Source organism: Protopterus annectens, chromosome 15.part0, assembly GCF_019279795.1.
Source record: "Protopterus annectens isolate FY-2018-M chromosome 15.part0, PAN1.0, whole genome shotgun sequence".
NCBI classification, from domain to species: Eukaryota; Metazoa; Chordata; order Ceratodontiformes; family Protopteridae; genus Protopterus; species Protopterus annectens.
In genome coordinates this window covers 93,751,263-93,776,609 of record NC_056749.1, presented here as the reverse complement: position 1 = coordinate 93,776,609, position 25,347 = coordinate 93,751,263, and the positions used below count along the sequence as shown (strand labels likewise).

At 39.1% G+C, this 25,347-nt stretch overlaps 1 protein-coding gene across 1 annotated transcript in view; it reads left to right on the top strand.

The window, feature by feature from the left end:
* LOC122789800 (tyrosine-protein phosphatase non-receptor type substrate 1-like) overlaps nucleotides 1–25,347 on the top strand; it is a 502,255-nt gene that overhangs the window by 920 nt on the left and 475,988 nt on the right. Inside the window, exon 2 of the mRNA XM_044057242.1 lies at nucleotides 1,471–1,776. Coding sequence (XP_043913177.1) covers nucleotides 1,471–1,776 — 306 coding nt within the window. The remainder of the gene's footprint in view (nucleotides 1–1,470; nucleotides 1,777–25,347) is intronic.

Below are 25,347 nucleotides of genomic sequence, written 5' to 3'. Positions count from 1 at the left end.
GCTTACAAGCTGTCAGTTATCAATCTGTTATGTGTTTTTACAATAGCTTAACTGTTGTGGCATGTTGCAGTCATTACCTCAAAAAAGAAGATGCATTTTAACTACATGCTTCTACAGTTTCCATGCATCATTCATAAACAGTTTGTTCAGAATAATCTCCTCTTATTGCAGACTTTTGAATAATGTACAGAACTGGTTCTCATTGAATCTGTTTAGCAAAAAAGTCAAAACTTTCATGAAAACCATCATTTTAGATTCAAAACACATGAAATACATATAAAACTAGTCCTGATAACTCTGTGCAGGTTATTCATAAGTTTGTTTATAGAGGGATTTCTTTCCCTTACATACATCTGAACTCAGTCTTGCCCTTTGCCCTTTCCACTCTAGTTGTTTTACCTTCTAGACTTCATGTCTCTATTAAAACATGCCAGCATCCTACCTATGAGGACCCCCATCACTCAAAGTAAGAATTTAGCTTGTTTATGGTAAGTCAGACTTCAGTAAGTTCCTAGAGGTGAATTGTTCCTGAAAAATATGGAAACGTAGTTTCCTCAGCTCTGAATGCATTCTAAGCACTGCACGTTGGTAAGGAGAGTGTTATTTTTGCAATGAAAAATATAAATATGGGTTGGGGTAAGTCCAGGGTTGAAAAGGAGAGCCTTGTGGACCAAGTGGACAAGCAGAGCACCAGTGCCAGCTGATTGTTAGCTGTGGTGCAAATGTATTGTATATTGCATTTGTAGTCATTATTGTCATTGTTTATAGTTTGTTTTTCTTGTCACTATACTGTTAAGTTATTGTGTTATAAAATGAATAAGAACATTTTAGGAAAAAAAGATAGACCCCCCCCCCCTCAAAAAAAAAGAATTGCAAGTATATTTTAGTCCTGCAATGTTTAGCACTATTCTGCTGTATTCTTCAAGAAAACAACCACAAAGTGTGAGATAGGGGCATATTGTATAACTTAGTTGTTCTCTGTTTTTGCTTTTTAAAAGTGTCAGCCATGCATTTGATAGAAATATGTAATGAGTCTTGACTGCATCACATGTAAAGTGCTAAGGCAGGTTCTGCTGCTGAGATCTTGTACTGGGATGTCAGCAGAGCCTAGGGGTGAATTACACATCTGAGTTTGGCTTTCTTTACACTGAGTTCATAACATATACTCTGTACTTGATTTCAGTTTAAATGATGATCTAAGTCAGGTATTTCTGTCTGTGCAATATGCTTGTCATTCACAATCAGGTACCAAACTGAGTTGCTGTAATACGAAGATACATTTACATTCAGGTTACTGAAAGTCCATGTTTTATATTCTATATCTAAAATTTCAATACATTAGTATTATTGTGTGATTTATTTCATGAATGCATTTGATTGTCAGCCATTAGCAATCCAATAACTGCTATCAATATCTTCACAGTTATTTTTCTTCTTGTAGTATTAATTGTAACATTTCATTTATTCAAGGAATACCTTCTCATCCATCAATTTCTGGACCCACAGAGCAAACCATGATTAACAAAAATGTGACATTAAGCTGCACATCAGAAGGATTTTACCCAAAAGAGATCAACATCACCTGGTTACAGAATGGCATGGAGGTTCTAAATTCCGCAAAAATTGCCTTTTTAAATATGACAGACAAGACATATCATGTACAGAGTAACATCACTTTTCCAGCAAAAATAGACTCACCTGTTATCTGTCGAATTACTCACACAGCATTAGAACTACCTATAAATTCAACCTTCCAGATGAATAATATTGTAAAAGGTAAGTTGCCTATTCACTGTTAATGTCATTCTTTTTCAGAAAATTAAATAATAACCTTTGAGACGTGTTGAGTTATACTGACTGTATCCTTTCACATGATGGCAAGAACTATTTTTTGGAAAACTAAACATCTATGTTTTTTTTAGTGGAACTCAAAAGCTTTTTCTTTTGCATCGTAAGTTTCTGACGAATTACGTGGTTTCCAGCAATATGCAAACATGGACAGAATATTTCACTGAATAAAAATAGAGAAAGGATATTCAAATGATAGCCAGAAGAGAACATTACTGAAAAATGCCATGTTACTCTAACATGGAGGTTTATATGTAATATGTAAGTCCATGATTGTGTGGCAATCCACCTCAGAGGAGTTTATGGCCTTTCAGTGAGCTTCAACCTTTAGTCCTGAAATTAGCTTCCTCTATCTTATTTTGCCCATGATGTGACACAAAACAAGTCTCTCAACTAGAAAGTGGTGACAGTTTACCATACAAAAATATTCTTGTGTGTAATCAGTTTTTGACTCTACATATACAGATGTTCAGATCTGAAGTGTGCTCTGTGCAGGTTCACCCTAAAATATGACATGTGAGTTTATGAATGTTGCCTGACAATCAAGAATCTTATGATTTACAGAATTTTCCATGTCATAAAATCTCCTTTTTGAGGCTTTTGCATCAAACGACTGTTTGTCTTTTCGGCTTTTCCCGGTTAGGGGTCGCCACTCTGGAACTCTGGTCTGCTAATGATTGGCAGTAGATTTTTACGGTGCCGTGTTGCCAGCCTGACGCCCAACCTTCAGCAAAGGCATGCCCATTCACGCATGTCTTTCGGAGGCCACTCGACCACAGAGAGGACAAGCAGACTCCACACGGAAGGCACTCCAGCTGAGAATCGAACAGGAGAACTTCTTGCTGTGAGGCAAAAGACTAATCTCTTAAATTAGCTAAGACATAAAACTCATATTGTTTTCTTCCTGAAATCAAGTTTACCATTGCAGTTTATACATAATTTAGGGATGACAGAGCAGAATCCCCAAAGGCTTAATTAAACATTAGTTTTGTTCTGAGTATTTTCTTCTTTGATAGATGTTTTGAAGACAAAATAATTAAGAAATTGCGTTTGGTGCCATTTCTGTTAACTGTGCTGAATTCTGGTAACATGCAACCAACAGTACCTTACACAGAAGTTTATGATGTTTTACTGAACCTCCTGATCAAATAATGTTTGGCTAAATGCATACACTGACATTTGCCAGGGCAGGGAGCTGATGACAATTGTTATGGAGCTGTAGGCATAAATACATACTGGCAGGTGGAGACTGCATCATGCATTTCATCTTGCAACACTGTGTAGATTACATAATCTTTTTTTAATTTCTCCAGGTCTTTTGGATTTCTATTATCATGACAGGAATGGACCCCATTCCTAAGTCTAAGTACATTTAAGTTTCATGAAATGAGTATTGTTTTAATCCTTGATGTCAGCCAGAAGGGCTCTTTACAGCACCTGTAATGTACCTAGTGATGATTCCTTTTGCAATTCATATGGAGTTACATGTATTGGTAGCATATCTAAATACGATTGTAGATTCTTTTTTATAAGACCTGTTGCTCCTACTAGTATTGGAACTGTCTGAGTATCTTTCTTCCACATTTTTCTCCTGCAAATCCTAATATTTTATGACTTTGTGTCTCTCTGTACACAAGACACAGTAATCACTGGCTGTAGTAATTTCAATGATCAATGCTACTTTTGTCTTCTTTTCTTGGACCACTATATCCAGTTTTTTCTCATCTATCTTTTGAACTGTTGGTAATGGGTGATCCCATGTGATATAAACGTCATCATTTTCTATGATGCTTTGTGGCTCATGTTTCCAGTGTTTTTCAGCTACTTTAATACCATAATGTTTACACAATCCCCAGTGCAACAGTCTTGAATAAAACATCTCTGATGCCTGTCAGGGATATCCTTAGCAGCAACCATTCTCTTGCTTCCACCCTTGGAAGCGCTCCCTCTTTTGCATACAAATGCACCAAAACACTTGACTTACTTTGAGAACAGGGACACCCACTTCACCTTCACCAATACCGCGCAACGATCTGGAAGCTCAGGAATGTTTAAATGTGATAAGTGTGTTGTATGTAAATATATCTACATGGGACAACAGTTTGTTTTTCACCATTGCAGATACACAGTGTTCTTCTCTAAACACTACAATTGTCATTCATTTAACATAGTGTATGCCAGAATTTGTAACTCATGTTAAAGCTTCTACATCAGCAAAACTAGAAGAAAACTCTCAGATCAGGTCAAGGAACACTTGGCAGTGATCCATGCACACTCTGAATATAATGCCTTGACAAAACACAGTATGGATTGCAGCACCTTTGAGCAATTTAGTTTCTTAGTGTTAGAACAAATAGACTTTTTTGGAGACAGTGATTTATACCTACACTAGTATACTTACAGGAACTTAGATGACAGCTGTTATGTAATGCCGAGGCCCCACCAGGTCTCAATGAAAATATAAATATTCAATTTGCCTTATGCTGGTTCTCTTAACCCACACACCCCACAGGTGATAATATTCTATTACAGACTACTGTAGTTCGTTTTTATTTAAATCTGTTAAATACCTAAAACTATTATCTGCTACCATGGCAATTTAAATTCTTTACACTGCAATTGGTTTAACTATCTCAGCTGTTTGCTGTTCAACATTTTTTACAGTCATCTATCCATGTTTTCTTTATTCTGAGGAAGTTCTTTGAACCTAATAAAGAACAAAACATCAGTTCTGGCTCTATGCTATTTCTTCCGCATTCCTAGGAAGTTTTTTCGCATGTAAGTTTGAATTCTTCCTTTTATAGTCAGTTTTAATTGTGTGTGTGTGTATATATATATATATATATATATATATATATATATATATATATATTTTTTTTTTTTTTTTTTTTTTTTAAGTTCTTTGTCAAAATGTGGTTGGATGGGCTATATAGGTTGCTGTGAATTCATAAATAAGACAGGGTGCACTAGCTAGTTTAGAATGTTGGAAGGCTGTTTGCTGAGGTGTTGCTTCTGTAAGTAGGGAAAGTTTTGCAGTGCATATGTTTCCAAGATGTCCGAATTTTTCCTCAGGCTTTGGTCCATTTTTTGGTTGCTGGGGTATTGGGGCATGTATCCTGCTCAGTAGTTACTGTTAGGAAGCAAGAAGTTTGACAAATAATGGCTTTCTTTTACAGGAGTTATAGACATCTTGAATTTCATATATTGCTTTACTTTAAAGCTGATTATATGACTATATTTATATGACTTTCAGCCTGAAGCCAACCATTCACTCGAGATTATGTTTGTCTTTTAGCAGCTTGCATTTGCCTCTAAGAAATGTGCTCATGGTATGATCACGGTCAGTGACTTTGGAAGAAGTCAGGACAAAGCATGCATTAATGGTGCAGAGGAGATAAATTTACAAAATCAGTGGCATTTTAAATATTATTCTAATTCACTCTACAGGCATCCTTCTTTTGTTTGTGGTTTTGTCTGGATATCTGTTTTTGGTGGAGGTTTTGAGGTTGATGTGGTTGTATGGATTGTTCCTACTAGTTGCAGCTGTTCGTTAAATAAGCGGAGGGTGGCATTAATGGTACTGGAGGGATGGTGGGCTTAAAAATGTAGGTGGTGTGTGCAAGACAAGTTATATCTATTACTGTCCTGGGTGAATGTTCAGATTTTGGTTTCATAGCTTTCGGGCTGCACTGGCTTTATTGGAGCTTCTTCATGGGCTTTGTGTCACCCATGAGTGATAGCCATTAGTTGCCCATGCTCATAGCATGACTGGCAGTGAGGGAGATGTGGCAGGGATAATTTAGAGGTGGAACACGCTTTTCAATGTCCAGAATGACCAGACTTCACCTCATAATTTTAGTCTGTGCTTCATAAAGTTGCTGTTTTATGGAGAATCATTGGGGATTGGGCAGTTACAATAAAGGAAGTAGAATGGGCTGGGAGAGGGGACATTTAGCTGTGACTTTACTGTGATGTTCACTGTGTTCCTTTTCACTGGTTAAGAAGCACACTGCTTGAGTAGCTGAAGTGAGACAATGCTATTGTTAATTGTATATTTCAATTTGCTGTATTTGTGGACATGACTACAATGTGCCTTCGAGGCCAAATAGTTTCCTGCTGTGGGTTGTATTCACCTAGCTGGTGATCACACTGATTTATGTTTAACTCTTTACATGGTATACTGGGAAAGTTGGTTTCATCTTTCATAGGAGATACTGTGGATGAGCTTTCGTTCAGTCTGCCGATGTTTCTGCCACGTGCAGTCATATGTTTCCACTGTTCAGATTTTTGCAGGTTGGAATTTTGCCTGATACTTGGGCTATTTCTCATAAACTGTGGCTTTCTAGAAAATTTGGGAAAAGAAAACTGATTGAAGCTTAAATTATGGAAATAATAGTGGGCACTTGAGTTCCAGATTGCATACCTGTCAGAAAATTCATGTTAATGCAAATGTGTTCTTCTGTCTCAAGCATGCAGAGTACGTAATGTTAAACTCATTTATATATGGGAAATGAAAGTGACTGAGGTGATCAGGACTGTGAGACCATTGCACAGGTGCAGAGAACCATGTAGGAAGCAGCTTGCCGCTTGGTGCTCCATTGACACACATAGACACGCAAAGAATGGTGGGAAAGGGGAAGGAAGGGGAAAAATGCTGATTGTGCAGCATGGCAGTGGTACTCATAATACATAGGACTACAAGTTAAATTGGTTGAAATGTGTAATGTCTATGAAGTCAGTCTTATTTGGTTGAACAGCCCATAGCATATGGGGTGTAGGCGTGCATCATATATATTTAGAATAATTAAAATAATCATTAATAGTGCAGGACACCTCATATTGCATATGTAGAGAATGTCTATTGTAAAAGTAGGCAAGTGGTAGCATATGTAAGTATGTTGTCTCTAAGTATACCCCTGGTAAGTGGCAGGGTATTATTTGAGAAGTGATTAATTTCTGTATAGATACTTTCATGGCCCTGTCTAATTGTACCATTTAGATCAGTGACTAAGTGGCTAGTAGTCATAACAGTACTTATGGGACTGACTGCAGAGCTTTGGAATCAGACCTCTGTGGACTCAACTAAATTGCTCTGAGAGGTTATTAATAAAAAAAAAGTTGATACATAGAATGTGGGAGACTTCGAAGCGGGCACGCACTTTTGCTACTGCTTTTCAGTAAGTGGACATTGCTGCCCTGATCTGGAAGAATGGCCAGATTTTGGCTCATAATTTAGTTACTTATGGCTCTTGCATAACTGAGTATACTGCTTGCCTGTACTTTCCTTAATGGGGATAAAGGTGGGTTTATCTCTGTATTGGTTATTTTGCATTTGTTGAAGTGTGCTAAGGTTTCTGTGTTTGAGTTGAGTTGTTGGGGGACATTTGTTGGAGTGCTTCTTCATATGGTTTCTAGGGTCCATATGGGGCCATGTCTGAGCACTAAGGACTGCACCAACTGCCAGCAGAAGAGAAGCATTTATTGTGGTGGGGAGTCATTAAGAGAATTTTCAGTGGTATAACCATATAGTAGGTAGTCTGCTAAATCAGAGTATTGTGCGTTATGTCACAGAGCTTCTGTAGGCATGGAAAATCCATTGATGGGGGCATTGGTGACATGCTTCTCTCAGTGTTAGTGAAGGGAATGGGCATAGATGGGTAGAATACTAAATGTATGGTTGGAGGTATGTTTCCTTGAGAATGCAGACTGGCTGGGAGAGTTGCCTGCCAGGCATTTCAGTTATCCTTCATGACCTCACAGAGGGATGGAACAGGACTGACAGTAGCTGTTTTGGCATCCTTGAGGCAGGAAACATTTAAGTTGCTCTGTGCTCAGAGAATGTACAGCCTTTTGGACTTTTGATTTTGGTTTGTTTAAATAATGGGGTTTTTGGAAGGTGGATTGGATTAAGAGAATATTGGCAGATAGGTTCAGACGTCTTATCTCATAGTAATTTCCCAAAGACAGGAGCAAAGGGGTATTTATTTATTTATTTACATTTGTTTACCAGGAAATTCCGACTGGACGCAGGTCCTTTTTCAGTGGATGCCCGGGGAGAAAAGCTCCACATCATGCACATGACAGAGATAAAAAGTTGCAGCAATACTAAGCAACATTACAGGTTGTTGGCTTTAATACAATGACAAGATATTGATTATCAATAGTATATACATAAAATGTTGCAAGTAAAGATCGTTTCTTGTCATTTATAATGTTAGTAATAAAGTTGTCAGACAAGATGTTAAAGTATGTAAAGACAACTAGCTATTTCTGACTGTGGTTGGTAGTGCAGGTAGTATAGTTGGGTTAAGAGTCTAGGTGGGGGGGGGTTGGAAAGTTGGAGCATTTTCTGATGGTTTACTAGCAACTTAACTAGAAAGCATAGGTGGTTAAAATGTGATTACTTATAGCATAGGCTTTTTAATGAAATATTTATCATGTCTGGATTGCTAACAGGGAATATGCAAAGGACTTTTGAGGTGGAACTTTATGGTACGTGAACTTTTATGAACTCAATGAGAACAGTTTCTCGAGAATAGGTTCATTGTTGAGGTATGAATATGTTAGGGAGGTATGTTATACTGTGTTTTAAGCATCATAAGTTTCATGATGGTGTTCGTGTTGCTGTTACAGATCTGGGAGAACAAACTAGGATGTGGGAAGGTAACAAGGTCACACTCTCTAACAGGTGAAAGTGTATTTTTTCTTAATCTTTTAATGTGAGTAGGAGTGATTGTGTAAGGACATTCATGGAGGGCTCACTTACAGAAATGCTCCTAAGATGGAGGTGACCCAGGTATCTGATATTTAAATTATCTGTCATCCACAATGTGTAGTAGTAGCTACATCAAGTTGGTAGTGGACACTACGTTTGTGTGTAATAGGAGTTATGTGAACGCATGGATTTAGTTATTGCTGCTTGGGCATAACATCTTCTTTTGCTGTTGTGAAAAGAGGTACTGAGGGATACGGTGGTGCCAGATTATTAAGGATAAGAGAGGTGGGTTAATGTAACTGTGGTGTGGTAATGAACAAGGTAGGCCCTTGTCAGCATCTAATGTTGCCATTATGAAGTTTTGTGTGTGCAGAGAATTTACACCTTTCTTTTCTTTTACAGATGAGTGAGCGCAGAGTGGGCATCAGTCAGTGGTCTGCTGGAACTGGATTTAGAAGGGGATGGATTCTGCTGGGCTGGATGTGTCAGTCACTGGAGTGGTGTGCAATGAGGTCACAGATGGGGAAATGCAGATCAGTCGGTGGCCTGTAGGAAGTGAACTTGAAATGTGATGGATGCTGCTGCGATGGATGTTCCTACCGCTGGAGTGGTGGGCAGTGAGGTTACACATCTGGAAGCTCAGTCTACAACAGCCACTAGCCTGATGGAAGCATACCTGACAGGTGAGAGGTGCCTTTGCGATGGGAGTTGCAGGTTGCTGGACTGGTCTAGTTGCTGGATTGGTGCACAATGAGGTTTCAGGTAATCTTACTCTGTCAGGTGCTCATTAAGACATATCAGAGTCCATGTGGTTGGGAGTAGGGTGGGGGCAGGTGAGGGTGAGGTAAGTCAGGGGTATGGTAAAGCGAGCTTGAGGATTGCTAATGGGGAGATGGGGTGGTCCACAGGTGGGGTTGAAGTCACAGCATTGTGAAGTTGGGTCTGATTTTTTGGGTATGGTAGTTGAGTTTGAATTTTCCTGTGGCAAGGCTATGCAGAAGAGTTACTCATTGGCCTGTACTACTGTGAGAGTTAGCACTGTTATTCAGTGGTGTTGACAGCAATGTGCTGGCAACTGGAAGGAGGAATGTTATTGGGATGCCTCCTTTCAAGTTTAGGGAAGGGTTTGACACAGCATTACAAGGTATCTGTATATATTGGTATATGTGAGAAGCAGGCTTCCATTGCTTAAGCAGACATTTAAAGGTTTAAGCAAGGCATTGTGTTGCTGGGGTTGTTAGTGGATGCAGGCCATGGTTTGCTTTTCCAGATTTAAAGGTAATGCAATAAGCAAAAAAAAAAACAAAAAAAAAAAACTTCAAGGTAAAATTTTGGAACACGTGAAGATTAAGGATGTATCTAGGTTTGATTAGTATAGTAGCACTGGTGACAGGGTAGGTGACTTTAAATTTTGGATGGTGGTTTATAAGTCTGAATGGCTGGGGATAGGTTTGATAGTGTGAAGATTGGCAGATTATGGCTATTGACAAAAAGTTTTGAAGTGGAGGTTCATTGGGTTTCAATTTGGAGGTATTGGATTTATTAGATGTATTTAACTTCTTAACAAGAGTGTTTCATTGGTCAGTAAATGCTATTATGGTTGATAGATATTTTGCCTCATGTGGAGTGTGTATAGTGGTTGGATTATTAAATTGATCTTAAAAAAATTGTTATTAACTTGATCTTAAAAAAATATATATTATATCCTTTGGGTGGAAAAAGGATGTTACAGTTAGGTAGTATGGCATGTAGTTGTGGCATCTTGGTTTGAATGGTGTTGGGATTTTTAGTGTTACAGTTAGTTAGTATGGCATGCAGTTGGGCTACCTTGGTTTGAAAGGTGTTGGGATGTTAGTGTTACAGTTAGGTAGTATGGTGGGTTACATTCAGTTTTCTGAAAGTCCACTTCATTGGCACGCATTTCTCTGACACCAGAACACTGAAACTTCAGATCACTGACATCCGGAAAGCCGACATTTCCCACGCGGTAAATAACCATTTGGCCATCTACTTGAACTTTGCCCCTTACCTCCGTGGCAGTGTGTTCTCAGAGGACGCAGCACCCCATATCGGTTAGTTTAGTTTTTCTTCAAGTATTTCCTTCTGTCGGGATGGCCAAGTGTTTAATTACCTCACGGGAAATGTCGGCTTTCCAAATGCCAGTGATCTGAAGTGTCAGGAAAATGCATGTCGGGGAAGTGGACTTTTGGCAAACTGAAGGTAACCCAGTATGGCATGCAGTTGGGATACCTTGGTTTGAAAGGTGTTGGGATTTTCGTATGTAGGTGGTACGTTTGCAGGTAATGACATAGGAATAATTATGAAGTTACTGTTTTTAGTTAGGATAAATGAGGATATGTTTGACTTACAGAGGTTTTACAAGGGTGTGGGTATTATTTTGGCTTTGGTGGGGGATCATTGGTTTAATTTCAGCTGATTAGGGAAGTGGTTGCTTTATATGAATAGGTTTTGGCTTATTGATGACAGAGATCCAGTATGGTTTACAGAAAATGGAGTACACAAAATGATGTTTGGCTTATACCTTCTTAATGTACTGTTTAGTTTGATTTGGAGGGTTGTTGGGAGTTTTAGTATGAATGAGGGGGAACAGCCTGGACAGGCTGGCAGGCAGAGAAGAGGGGCAGGCTTGTCCCTCTCTGTCCCTCCTCTGGTTATGGAGGTTCATTTTAATGAGTTGGGAAATGCAAGTGAGCGGTTGGAAGCTGACAAGTAAAAGCAAGCAAGTGGAGGGGAGGACACTGCTTATTTGGCTGGATGTTTATTTCAATGAGTTGGGAAATGCAAGTTAGTGGCTGGATGCTGCTTGATAAGTAAAGTAAGCGAGTGGAGGTAAGGATGCTGCTTACTTGGTCAGGGTGAGCGTGTCACGCTGCTCTAAGTTGAGTTATATGGATGTTTATGCTGTGATTAATAAATGAAAATATTAGTTGGTCAATAAAGTTATCTTTATGGAATTTTAATAAAGGTAATCAAATGTAATTTGGTGTAAAATGTGTTTATTGAAGGGGAAGGGAACAAATGAGATTTGTTAACAAACCAATTTGTCCAGGGACATCTTCATGTGGGGGTTTAGATAGAAGTAGTAAGGAGCTTTATGAGAGTATGGGAAGACATTCGTTGGGGAGGGGAAGGAAAGGGTTAAATAAGAAAGTAGGATGATTGGAAGGAAATGAGTTAAGGGTAGGGAGGAGCTTAATAAGTTTTGTGAGAGTCTAACTGGTTAAGGAATCACATTTTGGCATGAACCTGCTACCCGACCTCCCTCCCTATTTGCAGCATTGGGGATTGTGTGGTTGTGTTTAATTTTGGAGGCAGGGAAGAGCAGCAGGCTTGCCCCTCTTCTTTCCCCCTCTGGTGTTAGAGGTTTGTTTTAATGAGTTGGAAAATGCAAGTGAGAGGTTGGATGCTGCTGGCAAGCAAAGGTAAGCAAGCAGAGGTGAGGATGCTTCTTATTTGGTTGGATGTTTATTTCACTGAATTGGGAAATGCAAGTGAGTGGATGGACACTGCTTGATAAGTAAAAGAAAACAAACTGAGGTAAGGATGCTGCTTACTTGGTCATGGTGAGTGGGGTCATGCTGCCCTAAGTTAAGAGTTATATGGATGTTTATGCTGTGATTAATAAATGAAAATATTAGTTGGTCAATAAAGTTATGTTTATGGAATTTTAATAAAGGTCATCAAATGTAATTTGGTGTAAAGTGTGTTTATTGAGGGGGACCGGGACAAGTACTTCTCCAAAATGTCTCTCAATTCCTTTTACCTTGTTTCCAAATTCTCTATAAAACATTTTGGCTTCATTAACAAATTGCTTATTTTGTACTTTTCCTCTATATTTATCTGTGTAGCTTCTACATTTTTCTGCCTGTGCTGATATTTTTAGTTTATTATTTTTGATAGTGCATGACAGATCCTGATCTGTTATAATATTGTGCATTGCTTTTATCACGTCTGTCTTTCTGAGTATTTTTGTTGATCTGTTCCCTTGTCTATACTCCTTTAATAGAGACACTTCTTGTCTTACCTGCTTTATAGTTTTCTCTGTTCAATACTTCCATGATGGTACTTGATTCCTCCCCTTCCTTTCCTTCACTACCTTGTGTTCTTGTGGCAGAATTTTATCTGTTATTAATTTAGTTGCACAGTAATACATCCTGTTTACTTCTATTATATTGCATGGATCTCTATGGATAGCCCTAATTACTGTGTTCATTTGTTTTATCAAACTTCTGACTTTTTGGGTTTTATTGACCTTTTATGGTCTATTTCTCTCATTGATTTTAATATGTCTGTCTCTATTAAATCAAGCAACTGTTCTCTTAATTCATTTTCTCCTAAACTGAGGGCACATTTTTTGTTTTCCATTTCCTGCGGGCATTCTATAGAAAGTTCTATAGCATCTTCCTGTGGCATCTTCTCTTCAGTTTCATCCTGTGCCATCTGTTTCTCTGTCATATGGGAACTCACTGGCCTATCACTCCTCAACATTGACTGCGTCAGAGTTTCCACAGTTTCCTGTTCCTTTCCTTGCTGTCCATCTTCAAGTGAATGTTTATACTGGTTTCCTGTGGAAGGCTCCAAAATATCTTCATATGGCACCTGACCAATTGTTTCTAGTTCCAATTGTTTCTCCTTAATTTGGATGTCCATTGCTCTATCCTGTTGTGGTGCTTTCTGAATTAGATTTTCTGCACTAATCCTTCATAGTAGCTTTTTTCTTTCTTCCAAGAAAAGGATATATGAAGGAATGCAGGTGTATGCAAGTATGCCTTATTTATTTATGTTAGTGAAGTTATATGCTGGGAGAGATTAGTAAGTCTCACAGAATAAGAAATCTCTGTTTCACAAGTGCAAATTGTTTCACCTATTAGAATAGTGGGACACCCCTGAAATAAGGAGAAATAAAGAGATAAAGAGTGTATATAATAGCAGTCTTCTTCCTGCACTGACCTAGGATTTGTGTGTAGCTGTTATTATATATGCAACAAGGTAAACAAACTTCCAGAAAGTTTACTATTAAAGGAAGTATAATTCTTTCTGTTAGAGTGACTACAGTATTGCAGAAAACTAACAACTGATTTTTTTTTTGCTTTAATGCTTCTGAAAGAATTTGTCATTCTTTAACCACCAAAGGTAGAGTGAGTGAATTAATAATGAAATAAATAATCAAATAGTAAACATATCTATTAACAATAGGTAGCTTTGCAAATACCAATATTACCATTGTAGTAAATGTTTTGTAAAAAGAATGTGCACATCTGCTGTCAGAAATTCACATGATTTTTTTGCATTCATGAGATAGTTAAAGAAGTGTTATTTTGCTGTACTTGCTCTGTAGCCATGTATCTACTTATGTACCAAATAGTTGACAACTAAATCAAACATATCATGCTAGCATATGTTTTATACATCGGAGGGGCTAAATCTCACCCATTTCTTCTGAGATGCAGTGATCTATTCTAAACTTACTGTCATTAGAGCTGGACCATGGTCAAAGGGGGGGGGGCTAGGCAGAGCAATGTACCAGGCAACCCCCCACAACCATTCTAATGTCTCATTATTTGGCTGTCTCTTCCCAATTTTCTTTACTTTTACAGTGCTTGCAGAGATTATAAATACATATAAATGTATTTAAATGTATAAACACTAATGTTTTACCAAAGAAAATAAAACAAAATATTCTCACATTGACAACAGACTTAGCATGAGAAACAGTAAACTTTTCTTCCCTTGAAACTCACATTCATTGAAAATTCATCTGGCCAGTGGCTCATTATGTAGACATTTATATCTACAGACATCCACCAAACCTAGTAATTATTGTTACATTGTTGTGTACATCCTTCTCAAATGTCAGTGTTAAAAAAATAATAACAAATGAGGCTTGACAACAAACCAATTTGTCCAGGGACATCTTCAGAAGGGGTTAGAGTAATATAATAGTGGATGTTAAGTGGGTTGGTGGAGATGAAAGAGCTAAATGGAAGGAGGGATGATAGAGAGGAAATGAGGTAAGGGTAGGGCTTAAGGGGTTTAGACAAGTGTAATTGGGTAACGAGCCACATTTTAGTGTGAACTTGCTAAGGCAAGTGTAAATCCGAGACAACCTACTGATGTTCCCGAGGGGCAAGTGGGCCGCAGGTTCCTGGTTGGTGGCAGGGGTTCATGTGTATAGGGTGGATTGTATATGCAGGTATATTTCTTTATTTATTTGTTTATTCATTTTTCTCCCCCAATGTAGTTTAGGTGGTAGATGTGTAACTATATTGTATATGTGAGGGTATTTATTAGTGATGAATGTGTTTGGTTGTCTTGCACTATGACTTGAGAGGTAGGGCCTTTCCAGATGTGTGTGCTTGGTTCATGGCAGCTGCCATGTTGTGGCTGGATAGGGGAAGGTGACCTGGTTCAGAGGTTCATTGCCAGAGGGGGGAAGTGGTGGTTGCCTGAATGGAGGCAGCGCAATTCCCTGTTGGGTAGCATTGACGATGGTGGACTGTTGGTGAGGGATTGTGGAAAGAAAAGGGGGGGGGGTGAGTTTGGCATGAAGGTGCCAGTGTCTGCAGTCCTCTGCTATGGTTGGAGCTCATTTCATCTGCTTATGTGGGTTTTTTTTTTTTTGGTCTGTGCCCCTGGCTGGCTGCCTTCTGTACTTTTCTCAGCGTTGATGTCTTTCCTTTGCTTGGCTTCTTTCAGTGATGGTTTGTGGGCTGGAGGAGGCTGCAATGGCTGTTTTCATGGGCTGCAGGTCCACGGAAGGAGGTTGCTGTCACACATGCACAGTGCGATGCAAAAAAAAAAAAAAAAGGAAGGAGAAAACATTGATCCCAGGTATAGGGAACTAGGTGTGTCTTTCAATTGTGCAGATAGTCGGCTCGTTTCACCTCATGGTTTAGGCTGTAGTCACTGACCTTAAGTGCATTAAGGGTGACTATATTTGGGCTTCATGCTTGCATCTGCAGGGTGGTGCTGGTGAAACTAGAGTGGGATGTAGTTTATGAAAGATGTTTTATAGCAGTGCAGATTAATGTTGGTGTCATCTCATGACTTTTGAGTGTACTTGCATGAATGGTACATGCAGGCCATGCTCGCATGGACAGTGTGTAAAAGGAAAAGAAAGGAAATGGTTGACTGCTGTGCATATCTTTTGGCCATGCAGATTTCACAGAATGTACATATGCTGGCTCATACTTGGTCTGCTGTCATGAAGTGGTGGTTTACGGGCAAGTTGGTTGTTGCGGGGCTGTGTGCTGTCAGGGGTGCCTCTTGGTTAAAAAAAGGGGGAAAGAGCTTCTTGCAGTGTCATTTCTCATGTTTGGTTTGGTTTCTGTGGAGTTGGGGTTATAGTTCTTTGGGGGTTGTGATCAGAGGTGATAGTGGCTAGATGCATTCTCACATTTTTGCCTTAGGTTTATGAAGGCAATAGTTGGAGGTTGTTTCCCTCTTTGGGACTTTGTTTGGATTTGCTTGCCTGTTGCATGGGGCTATGGGAGTGGAGACTGGTGTTCTGGCTTGTGGTATACTTGCAGATGATTGCAGGATGGCTTGGGGTTGATCACGGAGGTGGAGGTTGGGGACGCCTGGTCGAGTGAGGGGTGCAGGGAGATCGGGTGTTTGCTGTGGTTGGATTTTAACAGACCACTGCAGTGGTTTTCACTTGGATGAAGCAGTGAGTGGCTTTTCATGGTTTTCAGTGAAGAGGATTCACAGTTAATGCTGTGCATGTGCTGTGCAAGCTCTATGGTGAAGGGTTTTGTGTTTGTAGGTAAAGACTGCTACATATTTAAGGGAATTCTCTGTGGGTCTAGTTTCAAAAAAAAAAAAGAAAATGTAACCTGTTTTTAAAACTGAGGCCACTAAGAAACTAAGCACCCATCAGGTATTTCTATTTTACTACTGGTGGATGCACTTTACAGTGGGAAAGCTGGTGTATGAATCTGATTTTAGGTTGAGATAATAAAGTCCTATCCTAGGGTTCCCTGTTGGTGTCTCTGTCCGGATTGTTACAAATGCATTTTCCAGGGTTGGAGTTTACCAGTTTGAGCTATTATATTTTGGATTTGTGGGGGCTTGACAAAGTTTACCTCCTATACTTTTAGTACAGTTTTGTACAGTGGCAATCCAGCCTCTTGTATGTGTCTCAATGTGTGTTCAGAGCAATGTGGTAAGGTGTCTTCTTTGAGCCTCCCTTCATTTCCCCCATTGTGACAGGTTGGTACACAGTTCCTGCCTTAAGAGGTTGAGAGGTGTGGGCCTTCTGCCGGTGAGGGGGTGGTAGTTCCCTGTTATTCAATAATTTCCACCAATCATATACTTACGTATGTTCGCTGGTGGAGGCTCATTCCTCTCAATCAGTGCAGAGTTTCAGAGTGTCCGGGTTTATTCATATGTTGGTTCATGCTCATGAAATTGTGATTATGGAAAACTGTGGTCAAACTTTGGAGGAGTGGAGTTGGGGGGTGGTGGGATTTGTAGATTTGTGTTAAAGCAAAATGGTAACTTCGTCAACTTGTTAAGTTGTAAGGACAATATCTAAGTGTCCGTGTTGAGGATTTGTTCCCCCCTTTGCCTGTGTGCTATGTCAGATGCCTTGTTGCAGTTAGTCATCTGAAAGTATTAATAATAGAAAAAAAAATAAAGGGAGTGGTGCATAACTACTGGGGGCAGGTTTGAGGTCACATATTGTGCAGTACAGGAAAAGGGGGGAGCTGTAGGATGGGGCTTTGTTGTGTGGTCATAGGGGAGCCCTTGGTCGTGGAAAGCAGGCATTCTAGTTAGCAGTGGAGGTCATTTTGTGTGCACAGCAGGGTAGTTTGGCTGCCGATTTCCTCTTGAAGGGGATCATGGGCAGTGAGTCATAACTTTCATCTGTACAGATTTTGCAGAATGTCCAGAGTTTGCTTCATAATTCTGTTCCATCTTTCCTAAAATTTCATTTTTTTAGCAAATCATTGAATGTTTACATCAGAAAGTGACAGATATTTGAGTTGCAGACTTCAAACCCTTCAGGAAATTCAGGCCAATGGAAACTTGTTGTTCTATTGACTTTCACAGTTGATAACCAGGAGTGTGTAACAGTATATAAAGTGCAAGAAAGTTTAGAAATCATCCCTATACTGGGTGGTTGTCCCACTTTTACTTATAGATTTGTTAGACATTTTTCCTGGTGAAAGTGAGAGGGATGTCTGACATGTAGTAAGTGCACATTGCTGCCCCGAGGTAGTAGAAGAAGCAGATTTAAGCTCATTAATTAAGCCTTTCTTTAAACTTTGGGGGTTTTCCATTTGGGGTTCTCATATCTTGACAGATAATGTACTGTAGACATTAAGGGAGAGGTCATAGTGATAAGGTGTTTGCTGCATAGACACTAGGGATAGGGTTTGAGGCTCATCATTGTTTCATTTTGGTAAAGGTAAGGTGATTAATTAGTTTTCTTTTGCAGATACAGAACTTGAGTGGGCTGTGATTGGTGTCCTGAAGGAGGAGGATTCGGAAGTGATGGAGGCTGTTTCAATGGATGCCTCGGTTGCTGATTAACGACAGTGGTTTGTTTCTCATAAAACTATGGTTGCCTAGCAAATCATCATGAAGTCAGAAATGACAGATTTGAGATTCAGGCTTAATACCCTTCAGGCAATTCATGGTAATGCAAAATTTGTTATTCTATCAGTGTGTTAAGTCTATAAGATCAACATTTTAAGCGTCCCAACTTTTGGGACTTTGTCCTCCCAGTATTTATGGCTTTGTCCAGATTTCTTGACTTAAGTGGTTGAAAGGTATGAGTTGACAGCATTTATGCTGAAGGTTTTGGGGGGGGGGGATGGGTGGAATGTGCTAACAATATACTCTTGCTACGCAGACATTTTCCAATAGCCTCATACCTCTCATATACAGATTTCAGAGGAGGGAGAGGTATGCAGAGAATGTCAGGAACTTAGTGTCATCATCAGATGTTCACAGAATGCCCAGGATTATTTATTTATTTATTTTTTATTTTATTTTATTTTGCATTTGTTGACCGGGCTAGTCTAACTGGAATAAAATCCATTTTCAGTAGAGGCCCGGGGAGAAAAGCTCCAACACAGATAATTTTATACAGTAAAAAATAATCACAAGTTCAAAGAAGTATAACAGTAGCAAAATAGCTCTAAACAGTTACAGCCATACACAGACACAATATATAACTGTAATAATTATCACAAATTCAAAGAATTATAACGGTAGTTAAAAAGGGTCTAAACAGATTACAGCCATACAGATTAGATACAGTTGTCATTACAAGCATACCTAGCTCATGATGAGGTGATATGCAATGCAATACGTATAAAAACAAAATAGTTGTTTTCAATTGCAAGCAGGATAAAAAAAAGTATAAACAGTTGATTAATTATACAAATGTATCATATGATACAGTGAAATAAAGATATATAGGAAGCAGCAAGAGGATGTAAGTAGGTAGAATATACTCTTGTTAGGAGCAGCGAAGACAGTTAGTCAGGGTTAGTATAAGGACAAATCCAGTGAGTACTGAGAAATTGTTTTATTTTTAGTTTAAAGAGTCTTATGGAGGTCAGAGATAGGAGTTCAGAGGGAAGCCTGTTCCAGTGTTTGCCTACAGAGTTAGAAAACAGTGAATCTCCAGCTGAGTTGTTGGATTTGTTGATAGTAATAAGTGGCTTATTAGAGGAGCGTAGGTTCTTAAGATTGTTGTAGGGGGTAATGAGGGTAGTCAGTATAGGTGTATAGGTGGGGTAGTACAAGCTCTTATGGATAATAGTGAGTTGTTGAGATAGTATCTGGTTATGAAACTCTAGCCATCCTAGTTGTTTTAGGTTGTTGCAGTGATGTGTTTTAAAAGGAGATCCTGTGGCAAATCTAGCAATGCTGTGATAGGAAGTAGCAAGTTTGTTTAGGTTGTTTTTTTGAGAGATTGGTGTATATGGGTGAAGCATAGAGTAAGGTAGTGATTAAATGAGTTCTAGCTCTAGCGATTTTGGTTGAAGGAGTAAGAAAGGGTTTGATTCTGTAAAGGGATCCCAGTTTATTATTTACTGTTTTTATAGTGATGTTAGTATGAGTGTCAAAGTTTAGATTATTATCTATGGTTATTCCAAGAAGTTTGGTGGTTGTGTCAGGAGATATGAGAGTCCCATTGTTGGATGTAAGAGTGAAGTGAAGAGGGGCAGACCTATGAGTAGGAGTAAAAAGTAGGAGTTTAGTTTTTTTAGGGTTAAGTAGAAGGCAACGGTTTAAAAACCATTGTTCAACTGTATTAAATGCATTTTGTGTAAGGGATTGTAGCTCGGTAGGAGTATTAGCTGAGCAAATAATGGTGAAGTCATCTGCATATTGAATGCAGGTTGCATGTGGGATTGCTAGGTGGAGGTCATTAATGAACATGGAAAATAACAATGGGCCTAAAATGGAGCCCTGGGGGACACCAAGGGAAATAGGGAGGTGAGAAGATAGGTTGCTTTCCCATAGTACTGCTTGTTGTCTATTCTCTAAGTAGGATTTGAACCATTGTAATGCTAGAGTATCAAGAGAAAGAGATTTAAGTATTTCAATAAGGAGCTGGTGGTTAACCATATCAAAAGCCTTAGATAAATCAATGAAGACAGAAGAGGAAAGGGTATTGTTATTACGGTTAGAATTTATACAGTCTGTGAAGGAGAGTAGGGCTGTGGTGGTGCTGTGGTTAGGTCTAAATCCATGTTGACAGTTGGCAAGTAAGTTATTATCAATTAGATGGGTGAGTAGTTGCTTATGGACACATTTTTCCATTATTTTTGCCAGTGGAGAGAGTAAGGCTATTGGTCTATAGTTTGAAATGTCAATTGAGTTACCACCTTTATGTAGGGGGATGATGTGTGAGATTTTCCAGATAGATGGGATATTTCCTTCGGTTATAGTTCTGTTTATAAGTATGGAAATGGACTCCCCCACACATAACCAACATTTTATTATGCCTCTCACAAGGGGGGAAAAGGAGACTGGATAGAAATGGGGGAGTTTGCACCGGAGGCAGTTTATCATTATACAAGATGTCTTGTGCTGCCTGGCACAAGTTTGATTTCTTGCACTGTTGTGTCGCACAAGACTTCAGAGGTCTCCAACTTACTTTTAAGGCATTATTTGAAATGGATAAAATCTCTCTGGGCAGTCATATTTGCGGAAGGAAATATTTGTAGGTGTTACTCCTTACCTTAATGGTACTGCTGCGCAATTTTTCAGAAGAATTTTATTTTAGTTATTTATCTTTATATAGTTTATCTCCTATCATAGACCCATTTGGTAGCAGTATGTTTCATATTTGGCTGTGATAGGAATTACTAAGAGATGCAGTGGGGCCAGGTTACTAAGGATATGGGATATGAGATAGGCCCTCAGTCATGCATACTGTGGTCAGTTAGGAAATTTTGGTTATGTGTGGGGGAGTCCATTCTTATCACAATTGCGGTTGCAGGTAAGGGTAGTGGCTGGACAGTTGATCAATAGGATGGGTATCTGACAGGGTTTAATGTGGTAATTCAGAAGCATTGGTTCATGTGTGCTGTGAATTTACAGTTTTTCTTTCTTTACTAGGTGAGGAGGATTTAGCTGAAGGTACCGTAGTTGCATGGGTGACTAGGCTAACTAGACTTACTGAATCTTGATCGGTGGTTTATTGGTCAAGGTTTGGGGTAGGTGATATAAAGTTTGAGAGGCTGTGGCTATTAAGAGAGGTTTTGTTTCAGGGGTGGTGTTGGGAAATGAAAGTCCATAGAATTATATTGATGTGGCACCTTATGTGATGGGGGTGTATTTTAGTCATTCAGAAGGTGGTTTCTTAGTCAGCAAATGCTAGGTTGGTTATGTTTTTCTGTTTACATTGCATAGTTGGATGTTTGAAAGGAAATTTCAATTTTGTTATTACATACACTGGATTGACCTTGTATGGTTTCTCGTGGCATTGGGTTAATGTTTCGGTGTTGACTTGGGCATGTAACGTTCTGGGACTCCTTATGATAATATTACTGGTAGTCAGAGTAAATGAGAGTTACTTAAGGTGCAGATGTTATACAAAATTATGGTTATTTTAGTATTGGAGAAAGATCATTGGATTATTTTAACCATGTAGTCAACCAGTGGTTTTGGGTAGTCATATGACAGGGTGTTGGGTTGATAGGGATCCAGTTTGGTTTCGGGTGGATGTTGTACACTGAATGATGTTTGGTTTAGCCCTCCTTTTATGTGTGGTTAGGTCTAAAAATTTCTTAAGAGGGAGAGGTACAGCCTGGTCAGGCTGGTGGCGGATAAGAGGGACAGGCTTGCCCTCTTCTCTTCCCCCTCTGGTGTCTGAATGTTCATTCAAGAATTTGGGGAAAGGAAAGTGAGCAGCTGGAGGATGCTTGCTAAATAAATAAGCAAGTGGAGGTAAAGAGGCTGCTTCAGAAGTAAAGTAAGCAAGCAGAGGTATGGACGCTGCTTACTGGGGCAGGATGAGTAGGTACACTGTCCTGATTAACATTATAAGGATGTTTATGTTGTGATTAAAAGCAACTATACTATGTCCAGTTACAATTAATAAATTTGGTAATCAAAGCTATGTTATGGAAGTTTAATAAAGGTCATCAAATGTCATTGGTGTGATGTGTTTATTGAAGGGGACTGGGACAAATGAGGTTTGGCAACAAACCAATTTATTCAGGGAGATCTTCAGAAGGGGTTAAAGCAATATATTAGTGGGAGTTAAGTGGGTTGGGGGAGATGAAAGGGTTAAATGGAAGGAGGGATGACTGAGAGGAAATGAGGTAAGGGTGGGGTGGGGCTTAAGGGGTTTAGTCAAGTGTAGTTGGACAAGGAACCACATTTTGGCATGAACTTGCTACCCACCCTCCCTCTCTTTCTTGATGGTGGATTGCTGGGGATTGGGGTTATTTTATCAGTTGGGGTAGGCGGATAAGAGGGATAGGCTTGCCCACTTCTCTTCCCCCTCTGGTGTCTGAATGTTCATTCAAGGATTTGGGGAAAGGAAAGTGAGCAGCTGGAGGATGCTTGCTAAATAGATAAGCAAGCAGAGGTAAAGACACTGCTTATTTGGTTGGAAGGTAATTCAATGAATGTTGTATGAAGTGAGATGGGGACGGTGCTTCATAAGTAAAGTAAGCAAGTAGAGGTATGGACCCCACTTACTGGGTCAGGATGAGTAAGGTCATGTCATCCTGAAGTATTTGGTTGGATGGGTAATTCAATAAATGGGATATGAAGTGAGTCTTGGATGCTGCTTCATAAGTAAAGTAAGCGAGCAGAGGTATGGACGCTGCTTACTGGGGCAGGATGAGTAGGTACACTGTCCTGATAACATTACAAGGATGTTTATGCTGTGATTAACAGCAACTATGCTATGTCCACTTGTATTTAATAAATTTGGTGATCAAAGCTATGTTATGGAAGTTTAATTAAGGCCGTCAAATGTCATTCGGTGTGATGTGTTTATTGAAGGGGACCAAGACAATAATAATAACCAAAGTCTCATATTTCAATTTTGTTTCACACAAACACACAGTTGCAAAAGTAATCTAGTTTAATTCTCTCTCTCTCTCTCTCTCTCTCTCTCTCTCTCTCTCTCTCTCTGTCTCTCACCATACCTCTCATCTGACCCTGATTTTCAGGGACATCTCTGATTTTGACTTACACTTTAGTAACTCAAGGAATTTCTCCAAAAGATTACTTCAACTACTCTCTTTTCTTTAAAGCTAGACCTTGCTAGTGCTATATATATTCCACTGTATTTAATCTAATAATATAATCTTACAATAAATTAGTTTCCTGTAGAAAAGACACTTGTTCTTTTATGCATGTGTAAATATTTAAACAAACTACCTCTCACGTTGCCACTGTTGAGGTCATTTACATTTAAAGAAATGTCTTTTAAAGAAGGCATCTTATATCAGCCATGTACAGCTATGATTGCCATAATAATACAGGTCCTTCAATAATGGGTGTATGAAAAAAAAGGAAAGTTATTGCCTGAAAGCTATTTTTATGCAACATATTTTGAATAAATAAAGAACTAACAATATTAAAGATAATTAAACTACAAGTAAACCAATTTCGTTCCAAGTTATGGTTCCCAGATTGAACAGAAATCTTATTCCAGCTGCCTTCTAATTCTCATTTACTCCCTTATACCACCTTATGCTAATTTCCCCTTGCTTTAAATATGTAGACTACTATACATATCATCAAATAACTTCTTGTATATCATTAATAATATCTAAATTACAATCTTCAGAAAGAAAACATCTGTTTAAATTATTCTTATCATCTTGTATTGGTGTGCTTTAGATTCATGGGTAGTTACGAGGTATATAGTCAAGAAAACTATTCCAACCATCCATCCCCATGGCACTGTATGGTTAAGTAACCTGCAAAGCTTTACATAGTAGGCAGATGAAGGCTGTGGAACTCAAACTTTGGACCACAAGAAACAACCTATCAACAACTCATAGTTTCATTGCTACTGACAGACTCCAGAACTTCTCTAACACCCTCACTATTAACTTCCTCAAGAGTGTTCAAGTTCCAAGAGTAAAGTCCTGTAATTTGCTCTGACATTAAGCATTATTACTAACCATTATCCATTTGAAGCCAATGGTATTTATATAACAATATTTTAATAATAAACCTGAATACTTAAAGCATTGCATCCTTGCTTCAACTAATATGTACTAGCAATACTTTATAGAAAAAAGGAGAAACTCTGTTTTAATTTAGCATATTATTATCATAAGATAGTTGTATTCATTTAAATATATCTGATGTAAATCTTTGTTCATTAATTACTAATAGGACCTCAGTTCTGTCCTTGGAACTGATACGGCTGTTTCCAAGCTTGCACCAGCCAAAAACTCTCAGCTAAGACCTACCCATAATGCTCCTCTCCTAGTTACACCAGATCTCGTTTGCCACATTCCTAGTCAGACGTGCTAGCCATCTCTCTCAAAGCTAAGTAGAAAATTGTTATTTTTAAGACAGTTTCTCTTCAAAATTGTTTATTTTTTAGTCAAGTTAGCCTTTTCTCACTGTCGCCTATAACCTAATCCTATTTCCTACCCTTTACCATGGTAATTTAATTTTACCTCTATTGGTACTGTCCCTCTTTCCTGCCTTTGACAGGCCCTTCCTTACCACTTGTGGTATTTTTTAAATACCATCATTGGTATTCTCTCACTTTTTCTCTCCCTTAATTTCCAGGGAAAGACTGTCCAAGGCACCTGGTCTCCCATGAAGGCCAATTTTGCACATAAATGGCCTGGAACTGAGGGCAGTTCTCTTAGCATTGCAAGCGTTCCATGCATCCCTACCCTCTGAGACCATTGCAGTTCAGTCAGACAACATGTCAGTCATCTGGTATATCAACAAGCAAGGCAGAACCAGATCTTACCCCCTGTGTCGGGAAGCCATGAGGATTTGGCATTGGGTGATAGCTTCCAACCACTTTCTTATAGCAACACACATTCCCAGGAGTTCCAGCCTTATTGCGGACGATCTGAGCAGGAACATCCTGATGCCTCACGAGTGGTCCCTCAACCCTGTAATTGCAGATCGGATATTCCAACTCTGGGGCAAGCCTTGCTGTGACCTATTTGCTTCATCCCTAAACTACAAATGCAGAAGCTATTTTACCCTGATCCCCCCTTGGGGGGACTACCGAGGGATGCTCTAATGCATGATTGGTCCCCAGGTCTTCTGTATGCCTTTCCCCCATTTCCCCTCAT